This window comes from Chiloscyllium plagiosum, chromosome 30 (genome assembly GCF_004010195.1).
Source record: "Chiloscyllium plagiosum isolate BGI_BamShark_2017 chromosome 30, ASM401019v2, whole genome shotgun sequence".
NCBI classification, from domain to species: domain Eukaryota; kingdom Metazoa; phylum Chordata; class Chondrichthyes; order Orectolobiformes; family Hemiscylliidae; genus Chiloscyllium; species Chiloscyllium plagiosum.
In genome coordinates, this window is record NC_057739.1 from 40834522 (window position 1) to 40860987 (window position 26466).

General features: G+C 39.6%; 1 protein-coding gene across 3 annotated transcripts in view; it reads right to left on the reverse strand.

The window, feature by feature from the left end:
- Positions 1-26466, reverse strand: part of lhx3 (LIM homeobox 3) — a 169848-nt gene that overhangs the window by 14742 nt on the left and 128640 nt on the right. For all 3 annotated transcript variants that reach the window (XM_043720490.1, XM_043720491.1, XM_043720493.1), the window contains 2 exons: positions 3821-4023; positions 1919-2070 (listed from right to left, as the gene is read on the reverse strand). In XM_043720490.1, the coding sequence (XP_043576425.1) occupies positions 1919-2070; positions 3821-4023 (355 nt within the window). The remainder of the gene's footprint in view (positions 1-1918; positions 2071-3820; positions 4024-26466) is intronic.

Consider the following 26466-nt stretch of genomic DNA (forward strand, 5'->3'; position numbering starts at 1 on the left):
CCTAGAGGCATGGCACTCATCCACAGATTCAATCAATAAGCACATCGACCTGGACCCAATATACCGACCACTGCAACGAACAGCTGGAACTGACAACTGGAAGCGGCAGATACAAACCACTACAATTGCCGGAGGAAAGATCACAGAAGCGCTTCACAGGAGGCTCCCAAGCACTGAGGATGTCACCTAGACAGGGGACGAAACGTTTGCAACACAAATTCCCAGCTCGGCGAACAGAACCACAACAATGAGCACCCGAGCTACAAATCCTCTCACAAACTTTGTCCTTCTCCTCCAGTTATATAAACATAGATAGAATCTTAGATCAATACAGGAGGAGGCCATTTGGCCAGCTCTTTGGTCACATTACCCAATTAATCCAAATCTCCTGATCTTTTTCCATGTCTTCACAAAAAGGAAATTCTTCCAAATATTTATCCGATTCTCTTTCAAAAATGATAGTGAATCTGCTTCTACTACCCTTTCAGCCAGTTGCATTAAAAAGAAATTCCTCTGATTCACTTGCCAATGATCTTAAGTTGGTGTGGTCTTATTATTGGCCCTCCAACAAACAGAAAGAGTTTCTCCCTGTTCACTCTGTTCGTGTAAAGTGGGGTCAGGGGTTCTTGTGGTGCTATGGAAGTGTTCCTACCTTTGTGCCAGAAGAACCAGGTTTCACCTGTTCCTGAGGTACACAGTAACATTTCTGAACAGTTCGATTAGGAAAATGTAAAGTGGGGATCACCTCACATTTGTATAAAAGTGGTAATGTAAGTATAAACCTTTCTCACATTGTTCCATTAATTTGTTGATGTTAAGCATATAGCTTGAGATCAAACTACATTGTGAGATTAATTCATAGGATTCTTAGGACCAGTTGGCCCATCATACCCAGGTCTGCTCTCTGAGGGATCTATCCAGTTGGTCCCCTGATCTTTTTTTGTTATCTCCTTCAAGCATTAAACTCAAATTGATAAAATCTTTACATGGAGTGACATTGCAAAATGTGCTTACCTCAGGCTTGGGCAATAACTTTCAAACATGCCCCCACAACCTCGAGAAATAATGACCAGAAGGAATCCCCGTGGAAACCTGGTGACTATTTCATTGTGGTACAAGACTGAATAGTCCATTCTCTCCAGGTTGTTGATATCAGTTCTATCTATTTACATGTGTATAATTATATCTGAACTGGGACTCTCAATGTGGGAGCAAGAATATTGACATTGAGGGTAGGGAGCAATGGATAGACATCGCCTACCTGAAAGGTAGTGGAATAGGATTTAAAGTAATACTATTCTTACTTTGAACTTCACTGTGATTACAAGAGTCCCAAACTGCAGTTTCATGGTAATTTTCTTCACTGTATTTAGAGAGATTAGAAATTGTCTAACACTTATTTATGGAGAGAATGTCTCGTAAACTAAACTTTACACATGTTCCTCTGGCAAACCAGTATTGTTATAAATGTAGAGTGCAGCCTGTTACCAGACCCCTACTCTCTGAGTGATTAAAGCCAGAATATAAAGGAGCTTAGAAGGCAGACAATCGGTAGATGAAGAATAGCAGGAGAAAGTGAGGTCTGCAGATGCTGGAGATCAAAGTTGAAACTTTATTGCTGGAACAGCACAGCAGGTCAGGCAGCATCCAGGGAACAGGAGATTCGACGTTTCGGGCACAGGCCCTTCTTCAGGGCCTGAAGAAGGGCCTGTGCCCGAAACGTCGAATCTCCTGTTCCCTGGATGCCGAAGAATAGCAGGTAATTGATGGGTGTCAGTTCCTTCATCACATCTAATCAAAGCCTTGTATCAATTACCTTTCCTCTTCTGTAAAGGTTCTGTTGTATGGGTCCAGGATTTCTCTCCTTTCAGAAGTTACAATTTTAAGAAAGTAAAAGCTCCAGTGAGTGTTTCCATACCTGGACCACACGCATGTCCAACCCGGTCTCAGACGAAAGCTGTTCTCTCACATGGCGAGCTGGTTTGGGGGAATTGTTATAGGCATTCTTCAAAGTTTCCAACTGCTTGGCAGTGATTGTGGTTCGGGGCCTCTTGGCATTGGTTTCTGCTTCTGCAAGTGAAATAAAAAAGTCCATATCTGAGTGGGCTCAATTGTCAGGAGCAGACTAATTTCTTCCAGAATCATCTTAACAATCATCTGCTTAGGTTTTACCCCCCCAGGAGAAAGTGTGAACTGGCCACTGCCCTGTGACCGAAGAATTCATCTCCCCGTCTCACTCCACCAAGGACGTGCAAGTCCCGGGACTCCTCCACCACCAAATTCTAGCCACATGATGCCTAGAGGCAGAATGCCTCATCTTTTACCTTGGGATCCTCCAACCACACGGGATCAATGTCGATTTCACCAGTTTCCTCATCTCCCTTCCCCAGACCTTATCTCAGATCCAACCCTCCAACTTGGCACCACCCTCTTGAACTGTCATACGTTTCCATCTTCCTTCCCACCTATCCGCTCCACCCTCCACCCTGACCTATCATCACACACCCCCACCTGCATCTATCTATCGCATTCCCAGTGTCCCTCCACACTCCTCCCATTTATCTCTCAGCCCCCTTGGATCCCTTCACATTCCTGATGAAGAGCTTATGCTCAAAACATCGACTCTCCTGCTCCTTGGATGCTGCCTGACTAGCTGTGCTTTTCCAGCACCACACATTTTGACTCCTTTCACCTCCCACCCCCAGACTGAATGGGGGAATGGAATTGGGACAGGTTGTTAGCCATAGGAAGCGGGTAACATACATCAGCATTTTGTGTGACAATACCTGTGATTGGGTAACAGGGTGTCAATGTAGGTGCCCATGACAAGGTGCTTGCTAATTTGTTCTGAATGAGTCAGCATTCGTAATATGGAGATAGTGAGAACTGCAGATGCTAGAGAGTCAGAGTGGATAGAGAGTTGAGCTGGAAAAAGCACAGCAGGTCAGGCAGCATCAGAGGAGGGGAGGGGGGAGTCGATGTATCAGGTCAGAACCTTTCATCAGGATTGTACATAGCATATTGGAGGTCAGTTAGCTCAGTAGACCAGATGACCAATTAGTGATGTTAGCAATGTGGGTTCAATTTCTGCAGTGGCAGTGGTTACCATAAAAAAGTTCTCCTTTTCAACACTTCCCCTCACTTAAGATATGGTGACCCTTGTGTTACACCATCGCCAGCTGTCCATCTCTCAGGAGGGAATAAGGTTATGGTGACTTTACCTTTAGATGAACACATGTGTACATGAATTTCTGAACATATATATGTATATATATGTGTGTGCTTTGAAAGTTAATGTGTTCATTTTACTTTATTTCAGAAAGAATGTTTTCAACAAATTTTCAATATTAGCACAGAAATTTAGAAATCTGTTTGTTTCTCTCAGAGACTTCCAAACCTGTGCATTTCTCTCTCCCAAAGCATATTGGAAGCTGGATCTATGAAGGATCAAGGCTAAATTTGATAGCTTTTGATGAACAAAGGAGTAAGGGATGCAGATAAGAAAGTGCAGCTCAGACCTCTACCAGATCAGCCAAGATCCTATTGAATGGTGCAGGAGGCTCAAGAGGCCAAATGGCCTAAGCCTGCTCCTAATTATTATTATTAATCAAATTGATCGATGTATCATAAAAGAAGACATAGATCTTTGCTCAATTGCATTTTACTCATAACTTCTGTCAATAAAAAATGATTTGATGGCTGACCTATTAATTGCATCAAAAAATTAACTTAATCGAATTGTTGATGCATTTGGAAAGTCAGGAACAATAATAATGCTTCACTGATTTACTGATGTGAGGCAGGGTAGGAGTAAACTCACCTCTTTGCTTTGCCACTTCGTAATCTCCCTTACAGACCAGTCTGCTGTCCTCCATGAGGTAAAACTCATCACCAGTGGCTAGTTGGCGTTTGCAAACAATGCAAGCAAAACACTGCAGGTGATAGACAAAATCCTGCGCCCTCCGGACCACCTGGGTAGGAGGGATTCCCTGCTGACAAGCAGCACATTTCCTCCCAAATCTCCTGCAACAGCAAAAAAAAGTCTCAACTGAATCGAATCCAGATTTATATATCGGCTGGAAATGCAATGTACGGTACCTGTGTATTAGTGAAAGTTGTTGTGACAGAACTAAGAGCTCAAACTCTTATTTCCTGCGCTATTGTAAATTCACCACTTGAAGAATATTAGACCATTTATCTAGTGATACACATGTACATAGGCTGTCCAGGTACTTATGTATTAAGCAGTGTAATGCACAATTTAAGCTTGTACATTGGTATATATCTGGGTCTCACTCTTATGCTCAATGACCTTCATTGGCTCTTGGTCAAACCATAACTTGCCTTTAAGCTTCTCATCTTCATTTTCAAATTCCTCCAAGACTGGTAATCTATTCCAGTCCCACAACTCTCTCAGATATCTAAGTCTGGCCTATTGTGTGTATTCCCAATTACAATGTCTGCATCATTGGCAGTTGTGCTTTCAGTGACCCAAATCCTAAACTCTAGAATTCCTTGACTACATCTCTCTACCTCTATGCCTCACTTTCCTTCTTTTAGACATTCGTAAGTACCTTTTTGATCAAGCTTTTGGTCATCTAACATAATATCTCCTTATGTGGCTCCTTCCCATAGTTTTTTTTATAATGTTTGTTTTATAATATTTCACTACATTAAAGGTATTTTATAAATGCAAATTGTTGTTTTACGTATAATATCCAATAAATATTATCTGCACACAGGTAAACACACACAGGACTAGTTCCTGCCCTAAACACTGAATGCAGTTCCTATACATAAATAAACATACTGCAGATACTGGAGATTTGAAGTAAAAACAGAAAGTGCTAACAAAGCTCAGCAGGTCTGGCAGCATCTGTGGAGAGAGACATAATGTTTCAAGTTATGTCTCTCCTCCAGCATGTTTCTCAAGCAGCTCTGAAAAAGAGTTATTCAACTTGAAACATTAACTCTGTTTTCTCTCTCTACGTATCCTGCCAGACCTGCAGAGGTTTTCTGTCACTTTCTGTTTTTTTATGCTGCATTAAATGTCTACAGAAGCCAAACTAAAGATATTGCAAATAATTAATGTCTACAGACTACATACACAGATAAAAATGATTCAGAACTTGACATATACAGCACCCTGACAGATAAATGGATTGTGACTCAGGGAGACATAGCAATAGAGAATACAGATAGATAAATAGATACAGCACCCAGAGAAATAGATATAGTACTCAAAGAGATGGATAGATGTTGCTGTCTAATGGATAAGTTTTTATGTTGCCCAGACAGATAAATGACTGAAGTACACTGATAAATATTTCTTTTATTCATTTAAACAATAGGGGTATCAGATGTCCTTGGAAAAGTGATGTTGAGCTGCATATTTTAACTGTTACAATCCATATATTGTAGACAAATTCACACTACTATTGGGTACAGCATTCCAGTATTTGATACAGTGATAATGAGGGACCAGTGATATATTTCCAAGTCAGGATGGTTCATAGCTTGGAGGGGACCTACTAGGTTGTGGTGTTTCCATATGCCTTGCTACCCTTATCTGTCTGAGTGGCAGAAGTTGCCTTGGTGTAGCTCTGCTTTGCATTTGATATACACTGCTGCCCATGATGTGTTGACAGTAGATGGAGTGAATGTTTATGGTGGTGGATGTACTGCTGATCACGCAGGCAACATTGACCTGATGGTGATGACCTTCCTGAGTACTGGTGGTGCTGCACTCATCAAGGCAAGTGGAAAGTATTCCATCACATCCCTGACTTGTGCCTTGCAGATACTGATAACTCGAGAGATTATTTATTCACTGCTGATTATCCAGCCTTTCACCTGGTCTTGTACCCATAGTCTTTGTGTGTGTGTTTTTTTCTTGTTAAGTTCTTGGTTGATGAGGTCCTCTGGGATGTTAATAGTGGGATATTCAGTGATAGCAATCGCATTGAAAGTTGGAAGGTGACTCTCTCTTGTTCAAAGTGACCTTTACGGGGCTTTATCTGACCCAGTTGTTACTTATCAGCCCAATGTAGATGTTGCCAAGATCTCGCTGCAGACAGTCATAATTACTTCATTTTCTGAGAAGTTGCAAATGGAATTGAGACCTGTGTAAATGGTTGGGCTAGGAACTCATGCAGGGATATACATACCAAAGAGAGATAAATATATTATGTACATTGATATATAAATCAGTACAGTATGCAAAAGATGCATAGTTACATTTTCCAGATAGATAAATAGCTTCCATACCAGGTGGATTAATGGGTATAGTACCAGAAAGACAAATAGATTCTACCTTATCCAGATAGATAAACAAATAAATTATGCAAGAAAGATTAACAGGTAAAGTGCTCAAATGAACAGATATTGTGCAGTAGCAGGTAGAGAGATGCAGAAGCTAAATAGATAAGTACAAAGAATTCCCATCAATACACTATATTCGCATGGAGAAATAGATGCACTACACAAATAGATTGAAATAAGTAGCACTCGGAGAGATGAATTTAATCCCATGAAGATAATGAGGACTGCACTCGAAGAGATAAAAGGACAGAGTACATAGTCAAGTAAGCTGAATACAAACAAAAAAAGATAAAATACATAACCCATGTTGATAGATAAATATATAGGTTATGCATATAAATAATAGATTCCAGAGAGTTGAAGTAAGGTACCTGTTAGCTATCCAAAAGAGAATACAAAATCTAATGAAATAAATACCGTAGCTAGAGAGCTGTATACAAACTACTCTGTGAAAGAATAGATTCAGTGTCCTAAATAAATATTAAAAAGTGCCCAGAGTGAGAATAGATATAGCATCTATATAGATAAGTAGATAGCATACTGAGATGGGAAAATTGATATTTAATAGATAAATGGACATCATTGCCAGGGAGATAGACAATATGTCCAAATGATCAGATATCTAGACTTACGAATGGATTATAAACACAAAAAATGCAGGAAAAATTCAGCAGGTGTGGCAGTATCTATGAAGAATGAACTAGAATTAACATTTCAAGTCTGACTCTTCAAATAGATGCCCATCCCAGAGAGGTGCACAGATACAAAACCCAGATAAGTAAATGGTTCCAGCATCCAGGTATAAGTGGGCACATAAGAGCATGACAAATAGATGCAATGGTTGACATATTTCCCCTAAAAGACTTCATCAATAAGGTCATGATTGATTGTTTTTTAGAACTCTGTCTCCGCAAGCTATCCTGATATTGTTTAATTCTCTATTACTCAAAAATTGAATGATTTATGTTTTGAATATACTCAATGACTGAGCATCCATATTTCCCTGGCATAGAGAATTCCACAAATTCACAACAAAATAGATAAATACATATTGCATCCAGATACATAAATAGATGCAGTACTGAAAATATTTAAATAGATATAGTAGATATGTTAGTTTTTAATCCTAATTCATAGAAGGTGGATGCTGTTTTCATTTATTAATCAGATGGTGAGCTGTATTTTCTTACTGCTGCAGGCCATGTGTTATTAGTATGCAAACAGTGCAGTTGGGTAGGACAATCCAATATTTTGATCCAGAAACAATGAAGGAATGGTGATATACTTCCAAGTCAGGAATTGCATAACTCAGAGGGAATCTTGCAAACTGATGCTCCCTACTTCCCTTGTCATCTAGACAACAGAGTTAGTGGGTTAAGAGATTCTGTAAAGATGTCTTGGGGAGTTTCTGCAGCGCATCTCATAGATTGTACATGCGTTCCCTCTGCTGCACTGATGGCGGAAGGAAGGAATCTATAAGGATGCAAATGAGATTCTAAGCAAAATAGCTTTGCCCTGGATTGTAGTGTGCTCCATGAATGCTGGAGTTGGCTCATCCAGGCAAGTGGAGAATATTCCATCACATGCCAATCTTGTGCCTTGCTGATGGCAGATCAGTTCTGGAGATGATTTACATACTGCAGGATAGTCTTTGAATCTTTCTTGTAGCTGTGGTATTTATATAGTTCATCCAGTTAAGATTTTGGTTAATGGTGACCACCCAAGATGTTGATGTTGGAGTCTTAAGCAATGATGATTCCATAGGAGAAAGTGAGGACTGCAGATGCTGGAGATCAGAGCTTAAAAATGCGTTGCTGGAAAAGCGCAGCAGGTCAGGCAGCATCAAAGGAGCAGGAGAATCGACGTTTTGGGCATAAGCCCTTCTTCCTGAAGAAGGGCTTATGCCCGAAACGTCGATTCTCCTGCTCCATTGATGCTGCCTGACCTGCTGCGCTTTTCCAGCAACACATTTTTAAGCAATGATGATTCCATCAAAAGTTAAAGGATATGGTTAGATCCTCATTTGGTCAAGGTTGTCATTACTACACATTTATCAACCCAAACCAAAATGTTGTACAAATACTGTTGCAAGTCAGTACAATGGTTTTAATATCTGAGATGATACAACGTGTCATCATTAGTGAATACGTATAGACAGAAGAACCTGAGAGATAAACAGAAAGGGAACTGACAAAAACAAGAGGACACATAACGCAGGGAGATAAGTACTGTGGTCATCATAATTAATGGACACTCTCATGTATCAGTGTAACAACTTAAATAAGTGGGTGCAGAACATAAATAGGTATATAAATAAAATATACAATTAGTTAACTAAACAATACCAGAGAGATAAACAGAAGGAAGTACCAGTTGGATAAAAGAAATACAAATACCCTAAGCAAATAAAAGGATTCAGCACACAGTGAGGTAAATATACTAGCTTGGCAATAGCATAGAGACAGAGATTCATAGTTGTTGAATCACCATAGATTAAAAAATATGTTATAAAGATATATTCAATCAAATGGTTAAATACAGAACAATATTTAAACTAGATAAATAGATACTGTGCTCAGAGAGTTAAGTAGCCATAGTAGACATAAAAATAAATACATATTAAATATTGATAGATCAATGTAAACATAACCAGAAATATTAAGAAATAGTTCCTGGATGGACAAATAAATAGTTTTCTGACAAATAAATTGTGGAGTGCCCAGATAGATAAATAGATATTTACCTGGATAGGCAAATGGTTAGACAAATAGATTATATATACAAATAGATAGATAGTTAATATACTCATTTAGTTAAATAGATATGGTTTCCCAATCAATAAATGGAAACAGTATTCAAAAAGATATTTAGATTATGGCGCCTTGGAGGTAAATTGATAAATAGCCAGGCAGAAAGATACAGCATCTTAATAGAACACTGTCTCCTCAGAGATAATTACAAGAACATAGAACATAGAACATAAGAACTAGGAGCAGGAGTAGGCCGTCTGGCCCTTCGAGCCTGCTCTGCCATTCAATAAGACCATGGACTCAGCTCCACTTACCCGTGCTCTCACCATATTCCTTAATTCCTTTGTTGTTCAAAAACAATTATCTTAGCTTTAAAAATGTTTACTGAAGTAACGCCAACTACTTCACTGGGCAAGGAATTCCACAGATTCACAACCCTCTGGGCGAAAAAGTTCCTTCTCAATTCAGTCCTAAATCTGCTCCTCTAACCTTGAGGCTATGCCCTCTTGTCCTAGTTTCACCTGCCAGCCTCTCTACTTCTCTCTTATCTCTTCCCTTCATAATTTTATATGTTTCTATAAGGTCCCCCCTCATTCTTCTGAATTCCAATGAGTATAATCCCAGTCCACTCAGTCTCCCCTCAGAAGCCAACTCCCTCAACTCCAGAATCAACCCAGCGAACTTCCTCTGCACCCCCTCCAGTACATCCTTTCTCAAGTAAGGAGACCAAAACTGCACACAGTACTCCAGGTGTGGCCTCACCAGCATCTTATACTGCTGTAACATAACCTCCCTGCTTTTAAACTCAATCCCTTTAGCAATGAAGGACAAAATTCCATTTGCCTTCTTAATTACTTGTTGTACCTGCAGACCAACCTTCTGTGATTCATGCACAAGGATACCCAGGTCCCTCTGCATAGCAGCATGCTGCAACTTTTTACCATTCAAGTAATAATCCTTTTTACTATTACTCCTAACAAAATGGATGACTTCACATTTATTAAATTGTATTCCATCTCCAGACCTTTGTCCACTCACTTAAAGTATCTATGTTCTTCTGCAAAGTTTCACAGTCCTCTGCACACTTTGCTCTGTGGAGAAAGTGAGGTCTGCAGATGCTGGAGATCAGAGATGGAAATGTGTTGCTGGAAAAGCGCAGCAGGTCAGGCAGCATCTAGGGAACAGGAGAATCGACGTTTCGGGCATTAGCCCATTCCTGAAGAAGGGCTAATGCCCGAAACGTCGATTCTCCTGTTCCCTAGATGCTGCCTGACCTGCTGCGCTTTTCCAGCAACACATTCCCGCACTTTGCTCTGTCACTCATCTTAGTGTCATCTGCAAACTTTGATACATTACACCTGGTTCCCAACTCCAATTCATCTATATAAATTGTAAATAATTGTAGTTCCCAACACCGATCCCTGAGGCACACCGCTAGTCACTGATTGCCAATCAGAATAGCACTCATTTATCCTTACTTTTTGCTTCCTGTTAGGCAACCAATCCTCTATCCATGCTCATACTTTATCCAAGTAATGATAGATAATTTCATACAGTGCTCATGTAATTAAGTACTCATTTTACTGAGATTGACAAATAGATACAGTAGTCTGATACATAAATGAATACATAGATCAGATAAATAAATAGATACAGTATGTGCAAAACTAAACATCATCACAGTGTATATGGATTCATAGGTCCTATACCTAGCTTGGTAAACATACACAACATAAAGGCCTACATTTAAACCAAATCATATTTGATTATTACAATTCCTTTAGATATATAAATAGATATTGTACCTGACTAGATTAATACATATGGTACTGTGCTACATAAGGTACACATTTTATTAAAATAGATAAATAGACAATGCACACAATGACTTAGATATCAATTGTATCAGATAAATAAATAGATATTGCTTACAGAAAGATAAATATTCAGAGAGATAATTTAATTCTGGATGATGATAGTTAAATCAATATTATATTCCTTTTGGGAAATATAGATACAGCGCCCAGACAGATAAATAGATATTATATGCAAATAGGTAAATAAATAGAGTACAGTATGCAGTTAGATAATAACCTATGTACAATATCTATTTACCTATCTGATAGCATAGCTATTTTTAAAATGCAATTAGATAAATGAATTCATGCCCAGAGAGAGAAGCAGATACTTTCCCAGACAGGTAAATGCATTCATTGTACAAACGAAAAAACTGGATATTTTATCCTGACAAATTATTGATACAGCATTTAAACAACACAGTCAAAATTATGTACATTGCATTCAACTGTGGCCAGTTCAATTCACTCAATGTAATATCAAGAAGCAGCTGGAGGCACTGGATTCCACAAAACCTATCAGTTCTGACAATATTCTGGAAATGGTACTGAAGACATGTGCTTTAGAACTTGCTGCACCCCTAGTCAAGTTGTTCCAGTACAACGACAATACTGGTATCGTCCCAACAATGAGGAAATTTGCCCAGGTATGTTCTCTACGCAAGAAGAAGGACAAATCCATCCCAGCCAATTACTGTCACATTCTGGCTGCTCTTGATTATCAGTAAAGTGATGGAAGATGTCCAACAATGCTTTCAAGCAATGCTTGCTTTGCAATAACTTGTTCACTGATGCTAAGTTTAGGTTCTGCCAGAGCCACTCAGTTCCCGACCTTATTACAGCATTGATTCAAACATGGAGGAGAGACACACATTCCAGAGGTGAGGTGAGAGTGAGTTCCCTTGACGTCAAGGCCACATTTGACTGAGTGCACCATGAAAGCAACCTGTCAAGACTAAAATCAATGGGAGCTGGGGTAAAACTGTCTTCTAGTTGCAGTCATATCTAGAACTAAGGAAAATTATTCTCATTGTTGGAAGTCAGTCATCCCAGCTCCAGGACATCACTGCAAGAATTTGACAGGGTAATGTCCAAGGCCCAACTAGCTTCACCTGCTTTATCAATGACCTTACCTCCATTATAAGGTGAGAAGAGGATATTCACTGATGATTGCACAAAGTTCTGCAGTATTCGTGTCTCTTCAGATACTGAAGCATTCTATGTCCAATTTTAGCATGTCTACTCTTCCTAAGGCATATCAGGAGTCTGATGGATTAGAGCATAGAACATAGAACAATACAGCGTAGAACAGGCCCTTCGGCCCTCGATGTTGCGCCGACCTGTGAAGTATTCTCAACTCGTCCCCCTACACTATCCCAAAATCATCCATGTGCTTGTCTGAGTGAGTGCAGAACTCGACTTTATTCAGAACAACATGGCCACTTGATTGTTTGTGGCTGTGGTGCCATTCAGTCCCTCTGCTATCAACACTCAATATCAGCAATGTGGACCATCTACAAGCTGCACTGCAGGAATTCACCAGTGCTCCTTAGACAACACTTTAACCACTGCCTACTAGAAGGAGATGGGCAGAAAATACATGGAAACACCACCACCTATGAGTTCCAATCCTAGCCATTCTCCATTTTGACTCGGAAATTTATCACCATCCCTTCACTTTGGCTGGGTCAAAACCCTGGAGCATTATGGGATACCTACATCAAATGGACTGCAGCATTTCAAGAAGGCAAGCCACTACCACCTTCACAAAGGAGACTAGGGATGGGCAATAAATGTTGGCCTAGCCAGTGATGCCCACCTCCCATGAATTAATTGAATAAACTTAAATTGAAAAATAATATATGCATCAATAAGGGTAAATGGATACCGTATCCAGACAGACAGCTATATACAGTCCAAGCTAAATATATTGATGCTGTATACTTATAGAAAATAGAAACTACAGACAAAAAGATAATACACTCTGAAAAATAAATAGATAGGACTCAGAAACATAAATAACAAATTATTGAAGAGAGATAAACATATTAGGTGTTTAATTGATAGTAGATAGATATTGTATATAGATTCATGAATGATACTTGCAATGCTTATTTTTCTGGTATCATATCTACTTATGAGTAGATTATGTACTTATCAAACATGAAACAATGTGTATATATATCAATTTGTGTATCCGGGAGTGGATCTGTGAATCAATCTGTATGGCAAAAGATAAATGGATACAGTACCCCCATGACAGATACAGACTATGGCACAATAGGTAAATAGATATAGCACTCAAATACATACATTCTGTATCCATGTGATTAAATAGATATGTTATTCAGATAGTTAAATACTTTGTATTCTGAACCCAGGTAGATATTTAGACTGAGATGCCAGGGAGAAAAATAAATGAGTTTAAATGGTAACCAGGTTGATACTTATTGCACCAAATAGATAAATAGATATGGTATACAGTCCCAGATAGATAAATAAATATACCTTCCAAAGAGATATAGATATATTTATATAGATATAGTATCCACATAGATAAATAGACTCAGTGCAAAGATCAATACTGCAAACAGATAAACGGAGTATCTGATAAAATAAATTTCATATCCAAATATATAAGGAAATACTAAATAATTATAGTCCCACAATAGCTCTGTAGATACTGTACTCAGATGAAAACATTGTACAGTATCTAGATTGATAAACCAAAACAGCATCCAGATACGGTAATACATATGTACATAAATCCTGTACAAAGTTAGATAATTGGGTACAATACACAAAGCCATGCATTGAAGCTGTACCCTACTTGAAGCTAAAGCATTCTTGAACATATAAATAGATACTTTACATAGATAAATATATACAGTATAAATAAACAGATTACAGTATTCCGTATTGCTACTACATAATTCACCCACGGTTAAAGAGATGCATTAATTTAAATGAATATAGTATATAGATAGACAAATGGATATTGTATGCAAAAAAGAGAAGATATTATGCTAGTACTGTAAAGTGATGAATAAATAAATATTGTGCTGAATTAGATAAATAAATACAATATCTATTTATCCATCTGAGTAATGCATGCAAATAGATAAAAAAAATACAGAATACTAGATTGATAGATAAATACTTAGCCAGGGATGGACTGATGAATTCACTAGTATCCAGAGAGTATGTACATAAAGTATTTAGATAGGTAAGTAGATATTATACCCAGACAGATGAATAAATAAATGCAAATACATTAATTATTACATATAGTACCAGGACAAATATATATATGGTCCCAGGCAGATAAATTCCTACTGCAGTCCCAGAGTTAAAAAAAAGTAGTATTCAGATAGATAAATAGATCATGCTCACAAAGATAAATAAATACAGTATGTATATAGATAAATTAATGTATTGAGATAAATGAATAGATAATGTGTCATTTAGGTAAATGGATCTAGTGGCCAGAGTGATAGACAGACAACACGTAATGATGGCTAAATAGATACCCAGAAAGATACATAAATCAGTTTGATAAATAGAAACTTACTCAGATGCTCAATTAGATATTATTTTCAAATTGATAGGTATCCAATTAGATGCAAATGTTTCATACCTTAGTAACAGACAGATATGATATCCAGCAAGTGGAATTAATAAACAGACACAATAACGAATAGACATTATACAAAGATGCATGAATAGATACTATACTCAAAAAGATTAATAAATATCTTAGCCAGATAAATAAATAGGTACCAAAGCCAGTGAGACAAATACATACAGTACTCAAAAAAGCATGAAGATACAATGCCCTGACATATGTAAATAATCTACTCAGGCTGATAAATACAGTATATCAAGATAAATTCATACAGTACTCAGACTGTTAAGTAGTTACAGGTAACCTGAAAGATGAATAAATACACATTATTTGGAGGTGTCAGTGTTAGACTGTTAAAAATAGCAACACTAGTTTATAGTCCAACAGGTTTATTTGGAAGCACTAGCTTTTGAAGGGCTGCCTCTTCATCAGGTTGTTGTAGATACACATTCAGTTAGAGAAATAGAAACAATGCCCCAAAATATAAATTGATAAATACTCAGATAGTTAAGAGACGTAACTAGAGAGATAAACAGGTACTGTATCCAGATAGCTAAAGACAGTACACAGCATGACAAACAGGCCTTTTAACCACAAAATGAATAGTTAACATGCCCAGGGTGATAAGCAAATACCATATACCCCAAAAAAACACTGTACACCAAGACAATTAATGCAACTCAAAAGGAGAAATATTCCCAGTACCCAGATGATGAATTGATATTGTATTCAAACAGATAAAAATATACTATACCCAAATAGAAAGGTACATAAGTACAGCACAATGACAGATAACGAGAGAGATAAGTAAGTCCTGTGTCCAACAGAAAAATCAATACAATACCCAGACTGATAAATAGCTACATATTGATATCTGAGTCATATACTCAAATAGTTTGAGATACTATACTCTAATAGGTAAAAGAAATAGTGATGGGAAATAACAGGTATGTAACCATTCAGACAGTTAACTGGAGGCACATGGATGTATGGATGGACAGATGGTCGGACAGATAGATACAGTACATGAAAAGGTAAATAGATTTAGTGTACAATACAGATCAAAAAATACTTACAACACTTAGCTGGAGAAATATTTTCAGTACTCTGATATTAAGGTAAATGCAGTACCCAGAGAGCTATATAAATGTAGTAAATAATAAATACTTAGAGACATTAATGGCACAGAGAGCCAGCAAATTTCCAGCAGCTGATAGCTTACATTCTAGGGTTTTAGAGATAGTGACAACAGAGATAATAGTGTTACTTCTGACCATCTGAATATAATCCACTATACATTGGGAATTTAGAAGAATGAAAAGTGATCGGATTGAAGCATACAAAATCTTTACAAAACCATTCAGAGTAGATGCCTGGGAAGGCTAGAATCAGAGGTTACAGAGCCGTAATAAGTGGTTCTCTACAAAGGACTACGATAAAGAGAAATTTATTCACTCAAAGTGTAATGGACCTTTGGAATTCTATACCGCAGAGAGATGGGAATGCTCAGTCACTCAGCAAATTTAAGTCAGAGATTGGCAGAGTTTAGGTGCTCACAGGATGCTGGCTATGGAGATAAAGCAGGAAGATGCAGTTTATGGAAAAGATCAGCTACGCTCTCGTTAAATCGTGAAGCGTGTTTGAGGGGCAAAATAGCCCATTTCTATTTTCCTTATATTCTTCTGTATCAAGACAGAAAAAAATAGATCTGTGCACCAACAGCTAAACAGATTCTTGACACAAATCGAGCAACAAATAACTTCCACTGATCGATTAAAAACAGAGTGCCCTAATAGATCGGAACCATTTTTGCTCATGCGATAATAAAGATGCCGAGACTTTAGGGGTTAGATTTATGCGTGGCTAATATTTTGGAGAGGTTGAAATCCATGCCAGTCCTTGGGAGCCGCCGCCGTGGTCGCTGGCTATGGTCTGCATTCAGAAGGAAAGCGCTGTCCCGAACACTTCACTGGAGAAAATGATAAACATGAAAATGACTCACTGGGCTGTTCCCATCAATCCCACCGGCAAAACTACCATGAGGTGTTTTGAAAAAAAAAGAGGAAGAATCTTAGGGTCAAAAGTTGACCTTGGCTTATATGCAACACGAAGGAATTTTGATCAGAGGTTAGTGGTCAACATTTACGCATGATCGATTATAACTTCAATAAAACGGTCCTTCTCTTGAACATGCACGAAATGAAAAGAAAGGAGCCAGATTAATCAAGAAAAGTAGGATCCTGATATATAAATAGATTTAGCAGACAGATTGATAAATAAATGGTTTATCCCGATATGTAATCTGACCCCCTAATAGAAAGAGTATATTTATGCCGTGATATTCAATGACGTTTAAGTACAGGGATCGTGACTTGTAGTTAACCCATTGTTTCCAAAGTTGGAAGAACGCCAACTGTATGTTGGCTAATCACTTATATGATTGCAATGTGCAGCCAGCACTAAAGGTGAAGTCTCCACCTTAACAGACTATAGGGCTCATCTCTTGTGAGAAAGACAAGTAATGGTGGTTTAACCTGTGGTCGCCACGTCTCGGGCCAGGGGAGAGGTTAAAAAGATTAACCCTTCATGATAACCTTAGCCAAAGTGGGAACTGAACCCACACTGCTTTGCTTCACTTTGCTGTGTAAAGCAGCTAACTGACCCCTGTGCTTAAACATCAAGAGGCTCGCAAGAGTTCAAGCTCACCAATTTAAAGCCAATTTGCAATGCTTAAAGGGAGGTGCACTTCACCTACAGCAAGTGCTCAAAAACCGTGTCTGATTTGAATGATAATCGACTATGTTACAGTGAGGTCCAAGCCTCTTCAATGCAATTGTAGAGGTTTTGATACAGAAGTGGACAGGAAGAGAGAGTTGTTCTCATCCATTGGGGCACAGGAGACCTTTCAAATAGACACTGTAAAGAAGCACATTGCAAATACTATGAATTCCCTGAAGACCTGGGTGAAGTGCCAAAACTTTCTATGACCACACACACAGTTGTTCAAGATCACTGAATGCATCTACAGATTCCATATTCTACCACAAACAAAAACAGAAATTGCTGGTAAACAGCAACAGGTCTGGCACCATCTGTAGAGGTGCTGCCTGAGCTGCTGAGTTTTACCAGCAATTTCCGATTTTGTTTCTGATTTGGAGCACCTGCGGTTTTTTATTTATTTATTCTACCATTTGTGTGCAAGTCTCAAAATCCATTTCAGGTTGAACCATTCAAATCATTTGTTTATGAAAAACCTCCAACAATTTTATCTTGTATTGTCAAAGGTTAATCTCATTCTTACATATCTCTGACTACTGCAAGCATGAAATCATCTCTCACAGGAATTCCCTCCCTAAGGGCATTGTCGGTATGTCTACAGCACAGGAACTACATCAGTTCAAGAAGGCAGCTGACCATCATCTTCTCAAGCAACTAGTGATGGGCAATAAATCATCCAATACTCATGTCCCACATTTGAATTTTAAAAAACTGCTTAACACATGACTTCACCAATAGTGTAGGCAGCTGAAGTGTTGCTTAAGCACCCCGATAGTCTATACAAATATATTTCATGTGGCAGTGTAGCTCTCCTTAGAAGAATGCTGCCCATTTTGCTTCAGAGAACATCGCTAAGACACCCGCACCAACCAACCCCACCACCCTGTGGCTGAACACTTCAACTCCCCCTCCCACTCTGCCAAAGACATGCAGGTCCTGGGCCTCCTCCACCACCACTCCCTCACCACCCAATGCCTGGAGGAAGAACGCCTCATCTTCCACCTTGGGACCCTTCAACCCCAAGATATCAATGTGGACTTCACCAGTTTCCTCATTTCCCCTTCCCCCACCTTACACCAATTCCAACCTTCCTGCTCAGCACTATCCTCATGACCTGTCCCAACCATCAATCATCATTCCCACCTATCCGTTCCACCCTCTTGTTCGACCTATCACTTTTACCCCCACCTCCATCCACCTATTGCATTCCAGCTACCTTCTCCCCAGCCCCACTGCCTCTCATTTATCTTCCCACCGCCAAGGCTCTCAGGCTCATTCCTGTTGAAGGGCTTTTGCCCAAAATGTCATTTTTTCTGCTCCTCGGATACTGCCTGACTAGCTGTGCTTTTCCAGCACCACTCTAATCATGACTCTAATGTCCAGCAAGTGCAGTACCCACTTCTGTCTGTTGAAATAATGAGTCAGCTTTTTGTAGCCTGTCATTGTGGCCTATATGCAGACAGCAAAAGTACAGCATCATAATTGATAACCAGAAAGTAGACTCTAGCTGATCTGTATGTAGTATTGAATTTTTAAAATAATTCCTCCCCAGGATTTGTGCATTGTACAGTTGGCCCAAATTTGTATCCCATCCCTAATTGCTCTTCAGAAGGTCCTGGCGAGCTACCTTCTTAAACCACTGAAGTCTGTGTGATGTACAGTTATGTTGAGTGCTCTTAGGGAGGGACTTCCAGGATTTTGATCCAGCAACAGTAAAGGAATAGCAATATAGGTCCAAGTCAGGCCCTTGTCCTTCTAGGAAGGAGAGATTGAAGAGTCAAAAGATGCTTTTGAAAGTGCCTTGGTGAACAACTACTGTGCACCTTGAAGACAGTATACACTGCTACCACTGGTGATGGGAGTAAATATTTAAAAATCACCTTGATTGGCTGTGGGTACCATTCAATTGGGCCAATATCTGCTGAATGGTATCAAGTTCTTGAATGCTATTGGAGCTCCAACTCATCCAAGCAAGTGGAGATTATTCAATCACAATCATGATTTATGCCTCGGACAGGCTTTGGGAATCAGGAGTTACTTGCTGCAGATTTCTTAGTCTCTGAACTGCTCTTGTAGCCACTGACTGGTCCAGTTGAGTTTCTGGTTTAATTTTATATCATCAGTAATACAAAAGCAATTGCTGTCAGTGGAGAGAAACAGAATAAACCATTTTAGGTCACAATGACCTTCCATCAGCTAGTCAGCTTAACCTAAAATATTAACAGTCACATGCCCACTGGATACTGAGCTGATATCTTTGCTGGTTGCAGTAAAGCTCTAAATTTACTTCCACATGTCCATAAAGTGATGTGTGTGCAGTCAATGGCTCCCAGCAACACCAAGTAGTCTACTAAGTTAATGAAACCAATGATCACTTCTCCTGCTTCTATTTGGAAACAACAAATACAGTCTGTATGCATCATTTTGTAAACAGACTGCCAGAGATGTCTCTAATGACACAAACTGGATGATATTGGAAATGCTGTGTTCACCAACCAACAAGAAAGAGTTCAAAAACCATAGTTCCCTTTATAGCAATTAACAATGCTGCCCTTTTCCTGTTCTGAGGCTGCAAGTCAACTGCAGTGCACTTTGTAGACAGTACACACACTTTGTGAAATGGAGATGTTACAAACACTGTTCACAACTGATGCTACAGTAGGAGAATTACCACCTGAAGATTATGGGTGAACATATTTTACTACTGTCAGTTTTTCCCTCCTTTCTATTCAAAAAAGCTTATCCACTTTCCATCATGTCTGCTCAATCTCCTTCTCATGCTGCAAGTCAATGGGCCAGAAACTACAGAACATTGGAACATGAGAACTCTTGAATCAAGAACCAAGGCTTTCACTGTATTTTGCACAATTCCTTGTAGACTTCATCAATTTTTATGATGCAGGTAGCAACCAAAATCCTTTTCTGCCTCCATGACAATGAGTAGATGTTAATCAAATGGAAATTAATCAAAATGTGGTAAATCTTCCCTTCAAATTAAAGCAGATGATCATTCCTTCTTCTGTATAGGGTGGGAGTTTAAGAGAATGAAGTAACTGGAGGACCCTTGTGATATAGTCATACTGTCCCTACCACTGAGTTCAAGTCTCACCTGCTCCAAAGGAGTGCAATAACTTGTTCAATAAGAGTTATTTCACAAATGCTTTTTAAAACTAAAATATGAAGTCAAAAATAGCACCGGGAGTGAAAACATTGTCATATACTTACTCATGTCACAGTCTGCTTACTCTAAATATTCTTACACATTCTCAAAAGCTATATTAATGACCCCCTCAAAATGTCAAACAATGAAGCCCACCCTGGAGATTGCGCTAAATTGGTACTTGTCATACTAACAATGTCGATGCCATAAAACAAAACATCACGGCCATCATTTCCAGGCAACTAGTAGAGATTTGATGGCACTGTGGCTCAGTGGTTGGCACTGTTGCCTCACAATACCAGGGACCCAGGTTCAATTCCAATTTTGGGTGACAGTCTGTGTGGAGTTTGAATACCCACCCTGTGTCTGCATGGGCTTCCTCCAGGTGCTCCAGTTTCCTCCCACAATCCAAAGACGTGCAGGTTAGGTGAATTGGCCATGCTAAATTGCCCATAATGTTCAGGGATATGTAAGTTAGGTGCATTAATCGGGGTAAATATAGAGTAAGGGAATGGGTCACTCTTCGGATGATTGGTGTGGACTTGTTGGGCTGAATGGCCTGTTTCCATACCGTAGGGATTCTATTCTATTCTAGAGCATGTGGTACTGTAAAGTAGTCCAAAGACATGGATGTATGATAAACCTTCAAATCCCATTACCGAAGTTGGGGAGTTTAATTTCAGAGATTGAAACAAACTTGGAATAAAACATTTGTAGAAATGGTGATGACCATGAGACTGCAAGATTAGCATTGGAAGAAAGATTCACCAATGTCATTTTAAAAGGGAGTGTGTTGTCCTTACCCAGTCAGGCCAATATGAAGACAAACCTAAAGCAAATGAGGTTAATTCTTGATGCCTTCTGAAAAGTTCTCACTGTTATATCCAATAAGGTGCATCACCAGATCCTTTACAAAAGTGATTTGAAATGAGCAATTAAGGCTAACTTTGTCATTGATTCCCACATCCCATGATATAATTTAAAATATACTGTACCCAGATAAATAGATACAGATGCTTCATAGGTTAGTACAAATAAATAATTAGACACTGTGGTCAAAGAGATAAATAGCTGCTGGATTCTGATACAGCATTTGGAAAGATAAAACAGTATCATACCTTATAGATAAATAGATACAGTAGCAAATTAATGAATGCAATATCAAAGGGAAGAACAGTGCTCTGATGCATAAGTAGTAGAAATGTGGACAGTTAACTCACAAAAATAAACAGTATAACACTCAGATGTGTAAATAGATGCAGCACTCAAATATATAAACATGTCAAAGTATTCAGATAAGTCTTTTAAATACAATACTCTGATAATCACTGCAGGTTATGACTGCTGTGCTGAAACTTTATGCTCCAGAAATAGCCATGCCACTAAAAAAATATTACCAGAAGCTATAACATTGGAATTCTACACAGCAAAGTAGAAGACTGACCAGGTATATCCTGTTGGCAAATCATAACCAGCTAATTAACATCCACACAACCATCTTCAATTGTTGACAATGTGTGCGCAGGTGTCATCACCAGTGATATTAAGCAGCATTTGTATTTAAGCAGCATGAATAACCTGCTCACTGATGATCAGTTTGAATTCTGCTAGGACCACTCAGCTCCAGACCTCATTTAAAGCCTTAATTTAAACATGAGTGAGATAAATTCCAGAGGTAAGGTGGCAATGGCTGCCCTTTCAAACTCATCATTTGACACAGTATGGCGTCATGGAGTAATCATAGTGTTGAAGTCAATGTGAATTGGAAAAGACTCTCCACTATTTGGAGTCATGCCTAACAGAAAACAATATGGTTGCTGTTGTTGGAGGCCAATCATCTCAGCTCCAAAACATCACTGCAGGAGTTATCAGGGTATTGCTTAGATCAAACCATCTATAGCTCTCCTTCATTATAAGATCAGAAGTGGGGATGTTTACTGACGATTGCTCAGTGTTTGGTTCCATTTGCAATGCCACAGGTAACTAAGCAGTCTGTGTTTCCACGCAGGATGATCTAAATGGCACTGAAGAATCTTGAACTCAACTAGGAGAAAACAGTTCACTTCACCGGCGTCCTGTCCATTATTTTAAATATACACATTTTCCATCACAGGTATGTCATGGCTGCAATGTATTTCATCTGCAACATGCACTGCAGTAAGTGACAAAAACATCTTTGAAAAAACCATCCCAAATTCTTGACCTCTCCACCTAGGAGGTGACAGACAGCAAATAAGTGCATGCAAACACCACCACCACCTGCCAGTGCCCTCCAATTACAACTTGGAATGATATCACCATTTCTCCATCACTACCAGGGCAAAATCCAACAGCACTGTGGGAAAACATCAATGCACAGACTGCAGCAATTCAAGGTGGCAGCTCACCACTCAGTTCTCAGAACCAAATAGATAATAGGCCTGCGTGCTGGTCTTTCTAGTAGCATTCACATCCCATGAATGGATAAAAATAAGTAGATGCATGATGGTGATCTATAAATCTGTCTTGTATCCAAACTGGAAAATGGCTGGTGTAACCAAGATTAATCACAGTATGCGGAGAAATAAATTGATACTGTACCCAGAGAGACATAAAATACTCAGATACATAAAAGAATATCTTAGTGAGTGAGCTCTGTGTAACCATATAACTAAATAGATATTGTCCCCAGACAAATAGTTAAATAGATAACGTACTCAGACAGAGAGGTAGATCCTGGCAAGTGGCTGCGATACTAGCTTGTTAAACAGGCACAGTTTGAAGGGAAAAGTACTATATCTAGGTGGATAAATAAATCTAAAAGCAAAATGCTCTGGATGCTTGAAATTAAAGCAGAAAGCATTGGAAATAGTCAGAAACCTTTGCAAAGCTTCTGGAGAGAGAAACAGAGTTAATACTTCAGGTCCCTGACAGAACTGAAAAAGATTAGAGAGACACTAGTTTACAAGCTAGTACAGAAACCAGGAAAGTGGAGATGGGTAAAATTAACAAAAGGGAAGGTCTGTCGTAGGCTGGAAGGTAGGAGAGATTCAATGACAGATGGGATAGTGGTGGGTGGTCAGGGAACAAATAAAGAAACAAAAGATGTGTTCACAGAGCAGTAAATGTGGAAAGCTGAAAAATCACTGACACCAGTCATCCAAAAGTTTAAAAAAGGAGAAATAATGTGAACATAGGTGATATATAAACTGTTTGAACATAACATTGAATTCAGAAGGTTACAAGTGTCTAAAAATAAAAGGCGAGATGCTGTTTCTCAAATCAAGGTTGAGCTCCATTAAAATAGCATAGAAGGCCATGTACAGAGAAATCATACTGGAGAATGGGACAGAGAACAAAAATCAAAGGTGACTGTAAGTGCAAGGTCAGAAATGTAAGAAAATCACTGATTCGCATGGAAGCAGTGTCTGGGGCACAGGAAAATGGGAAAGCATCCAGGCCATGTTATTTACCTTATTCGGGGTATTGCTTGACCCTTGGTAGAAAAGGTAGTCAACAACCAACTACAAAGCATTGCTCTGCAGCAATTGTTATTGAGTCGCCTTAGTCTTACCAGACCATAGGACTACGCTCTCATTAGAGAGTGACGACTGGTGGTGATTTAACCTGAGGACCACCAGACCTCAAGCGGGGGGAGAGGTTGAGAAGCAGAGTCCTTCATGGTAACCTCAGCCAGTGATAGAAGTTGAACCCACACTGTTGGCATCGGTCTGCTTTGCAAACTGTCCAGCCAAGTGAGCTAAACCTACCCACTGTCTGCAGCAATGATATACTTGGGGGCAGCCATAACTACCTGAAAGTGGGACCTCCACCTCTCAGGGAAAGGACGTCCTGCCCTTGAGAGCCAAGTAGTTGCAACAGCACTGTATCTTAGTTCTGCCACTGCTGATACTTTACTCAGTCCCCCTGAAGAATACAATATGACTCTGGGAGATAGCCCCTGTCCAAATATGGTGGACTTTGGAGTGGGGATGGGGGGGGGGGGGGGGTCAGGGTTTGGAGGGCCAATATCATAGGGGGCTCCAGTGTGAACAGGGCAATAGCCCCCACCACTGCACTGCCACCCCTTCCCTGATCCTCACCCCCACCACCAACATCCTTTCCTGCCTTTTAAACAGAACTGCCAAAATAGCGGGCTGGACATTTTGTTCTGGCACTGACTGCCCACCCACATTATGACAGCAGAGGGAATATTAGGTCAGGTAAAGGCCTCAATAAACCTAAGAATGGGTGGCCTAGCACCAGCCACATATCCTGAGGGCTGTTCAGGATTGGGTGGATTGGTGGTGGACTGTCTACCCATCTTATTTTACAGGCTCTTTCCCAACCGTACCAAAAATACAACTGGTGGCAAAGGGCTATCTTTGGTGATCGGTTGCATCTTTTACACTAGCATGTGAGGGTGCCATAGGGAAGGGACACGGTGGTCAGCACCTGCTGATAGTACTCTCGCATCTGAGTCGCGACATTGTGGGTTCAGTTCCATTCCAGAGATTTAAGCACAAAAATCTAGGCTGGCACTCCAGTGCAGTATGGAGGGAGTGCTGCACTGTCAGAGGTGTTGTTGTTTGGATATGAGGTTCACCCAGAGCCCCACCTGCCCTCTTAGGTTGATTTAAATGATAATAACTCCCTATTGTTTGCGAAAACAGCAGAAAGGGCTGGAGACACTGATCAGACCTGGCAACTTCTGCGGATGTTAATATTCTGAGTCCAATACAATTCTTTTGTTGCCTTATTTCAAGTCAATTCACATTAACATTGTTCATTGAATGGGGCTTACTTAGCAAGACAAGTTTCATTTTAAACATTTATAGTATCAGGTCAGGTTTAGGAACACATGACCTGACAGGTGTTACTTTGGACCAGCCACGTCCAATCCCTGGCCCTTTCCTTCAATACCAGTCCTCTGGTTTATGTCACCTGCTACTTCTTGAAGCTCCCTTTCACTTTCAAGCCTCCTGAAATAACTCCACAGAGGCTGGTATCCCATCACCAAGTTGCCCTTTATTTATGCATGAACAGTCCTTGACTTTAGTACTGCCTCTTCAGAGTCAGCTACCAGAGTGTCAATATCTCTGAAATGCTTCTTTTTATCTGTCAGCTGAGCTCACAGATCTAGCCAGATTAACAGCCCCAATCAGGGAACTCATATTCTATGATGTCCAATTTGCTGACCTCATTAAAATGACCACACAGTCATGGCTTAGCCCCTGCCAATTGAAGCTGCCTCTCACCTTCAGGGCTTTCGTTCACAGCGAGGGGTTCCCAAGAGGGAAGATTGGGGATCATAAAGTTTGATGAGATGGAGGACAGAATGCAACAGAGACCACAGGCCTGAAGAGTGGGAAAGAGAGGGAGTGTCAAGGAGTAGCAGAAGGTCACAGTGAGGAGGAGGCTTAGGGAATGGTTTGTGTGGGAACTGAGAGTTTTGAAAGCAGGACCAGTGGTGAGCAGGATTGACAGTAAGAGGGAAGCAAGTGGAAAGCAACCCATTTCTCTTGCATTTTAAAATGCATCTTATTTCAAAAGTTATTCCATTTACCAAGTTAAAACATTAGTCTGAGAAAGTATTTCAAAGTTTAATGTTTTATTCCAGATGAACTAGATTCTGCAGAACCTAACTAAAGTTTTTAGATTAGATTTAAGAGGTAAATGTGATTTACATCAAATTGTTTTACTTAAAGTTGTAATTTTCAGGACTGCAACTATCACTTTAAATGAAGGCTTACTGTATTATGATGGATATGGAGTTATCTCAGTGTTCTGGCTAATACGTATTGCTCAATCAACAACTTGCAATATCCTGAAGGTTACCATTGACGAGAAACTGAATTAGACTATCTATCCAGTTAGGCTAAGATAAAAGGTAGGGAGGAGGGACTTGGGGGAGGGGCGTTGGGAATGCAATAGGTGGAAGGCGGTTAAGGTGAGGGTGATAGGCCGGAGAGGGGGTGGGGGTGGAGAGGTCGGGAA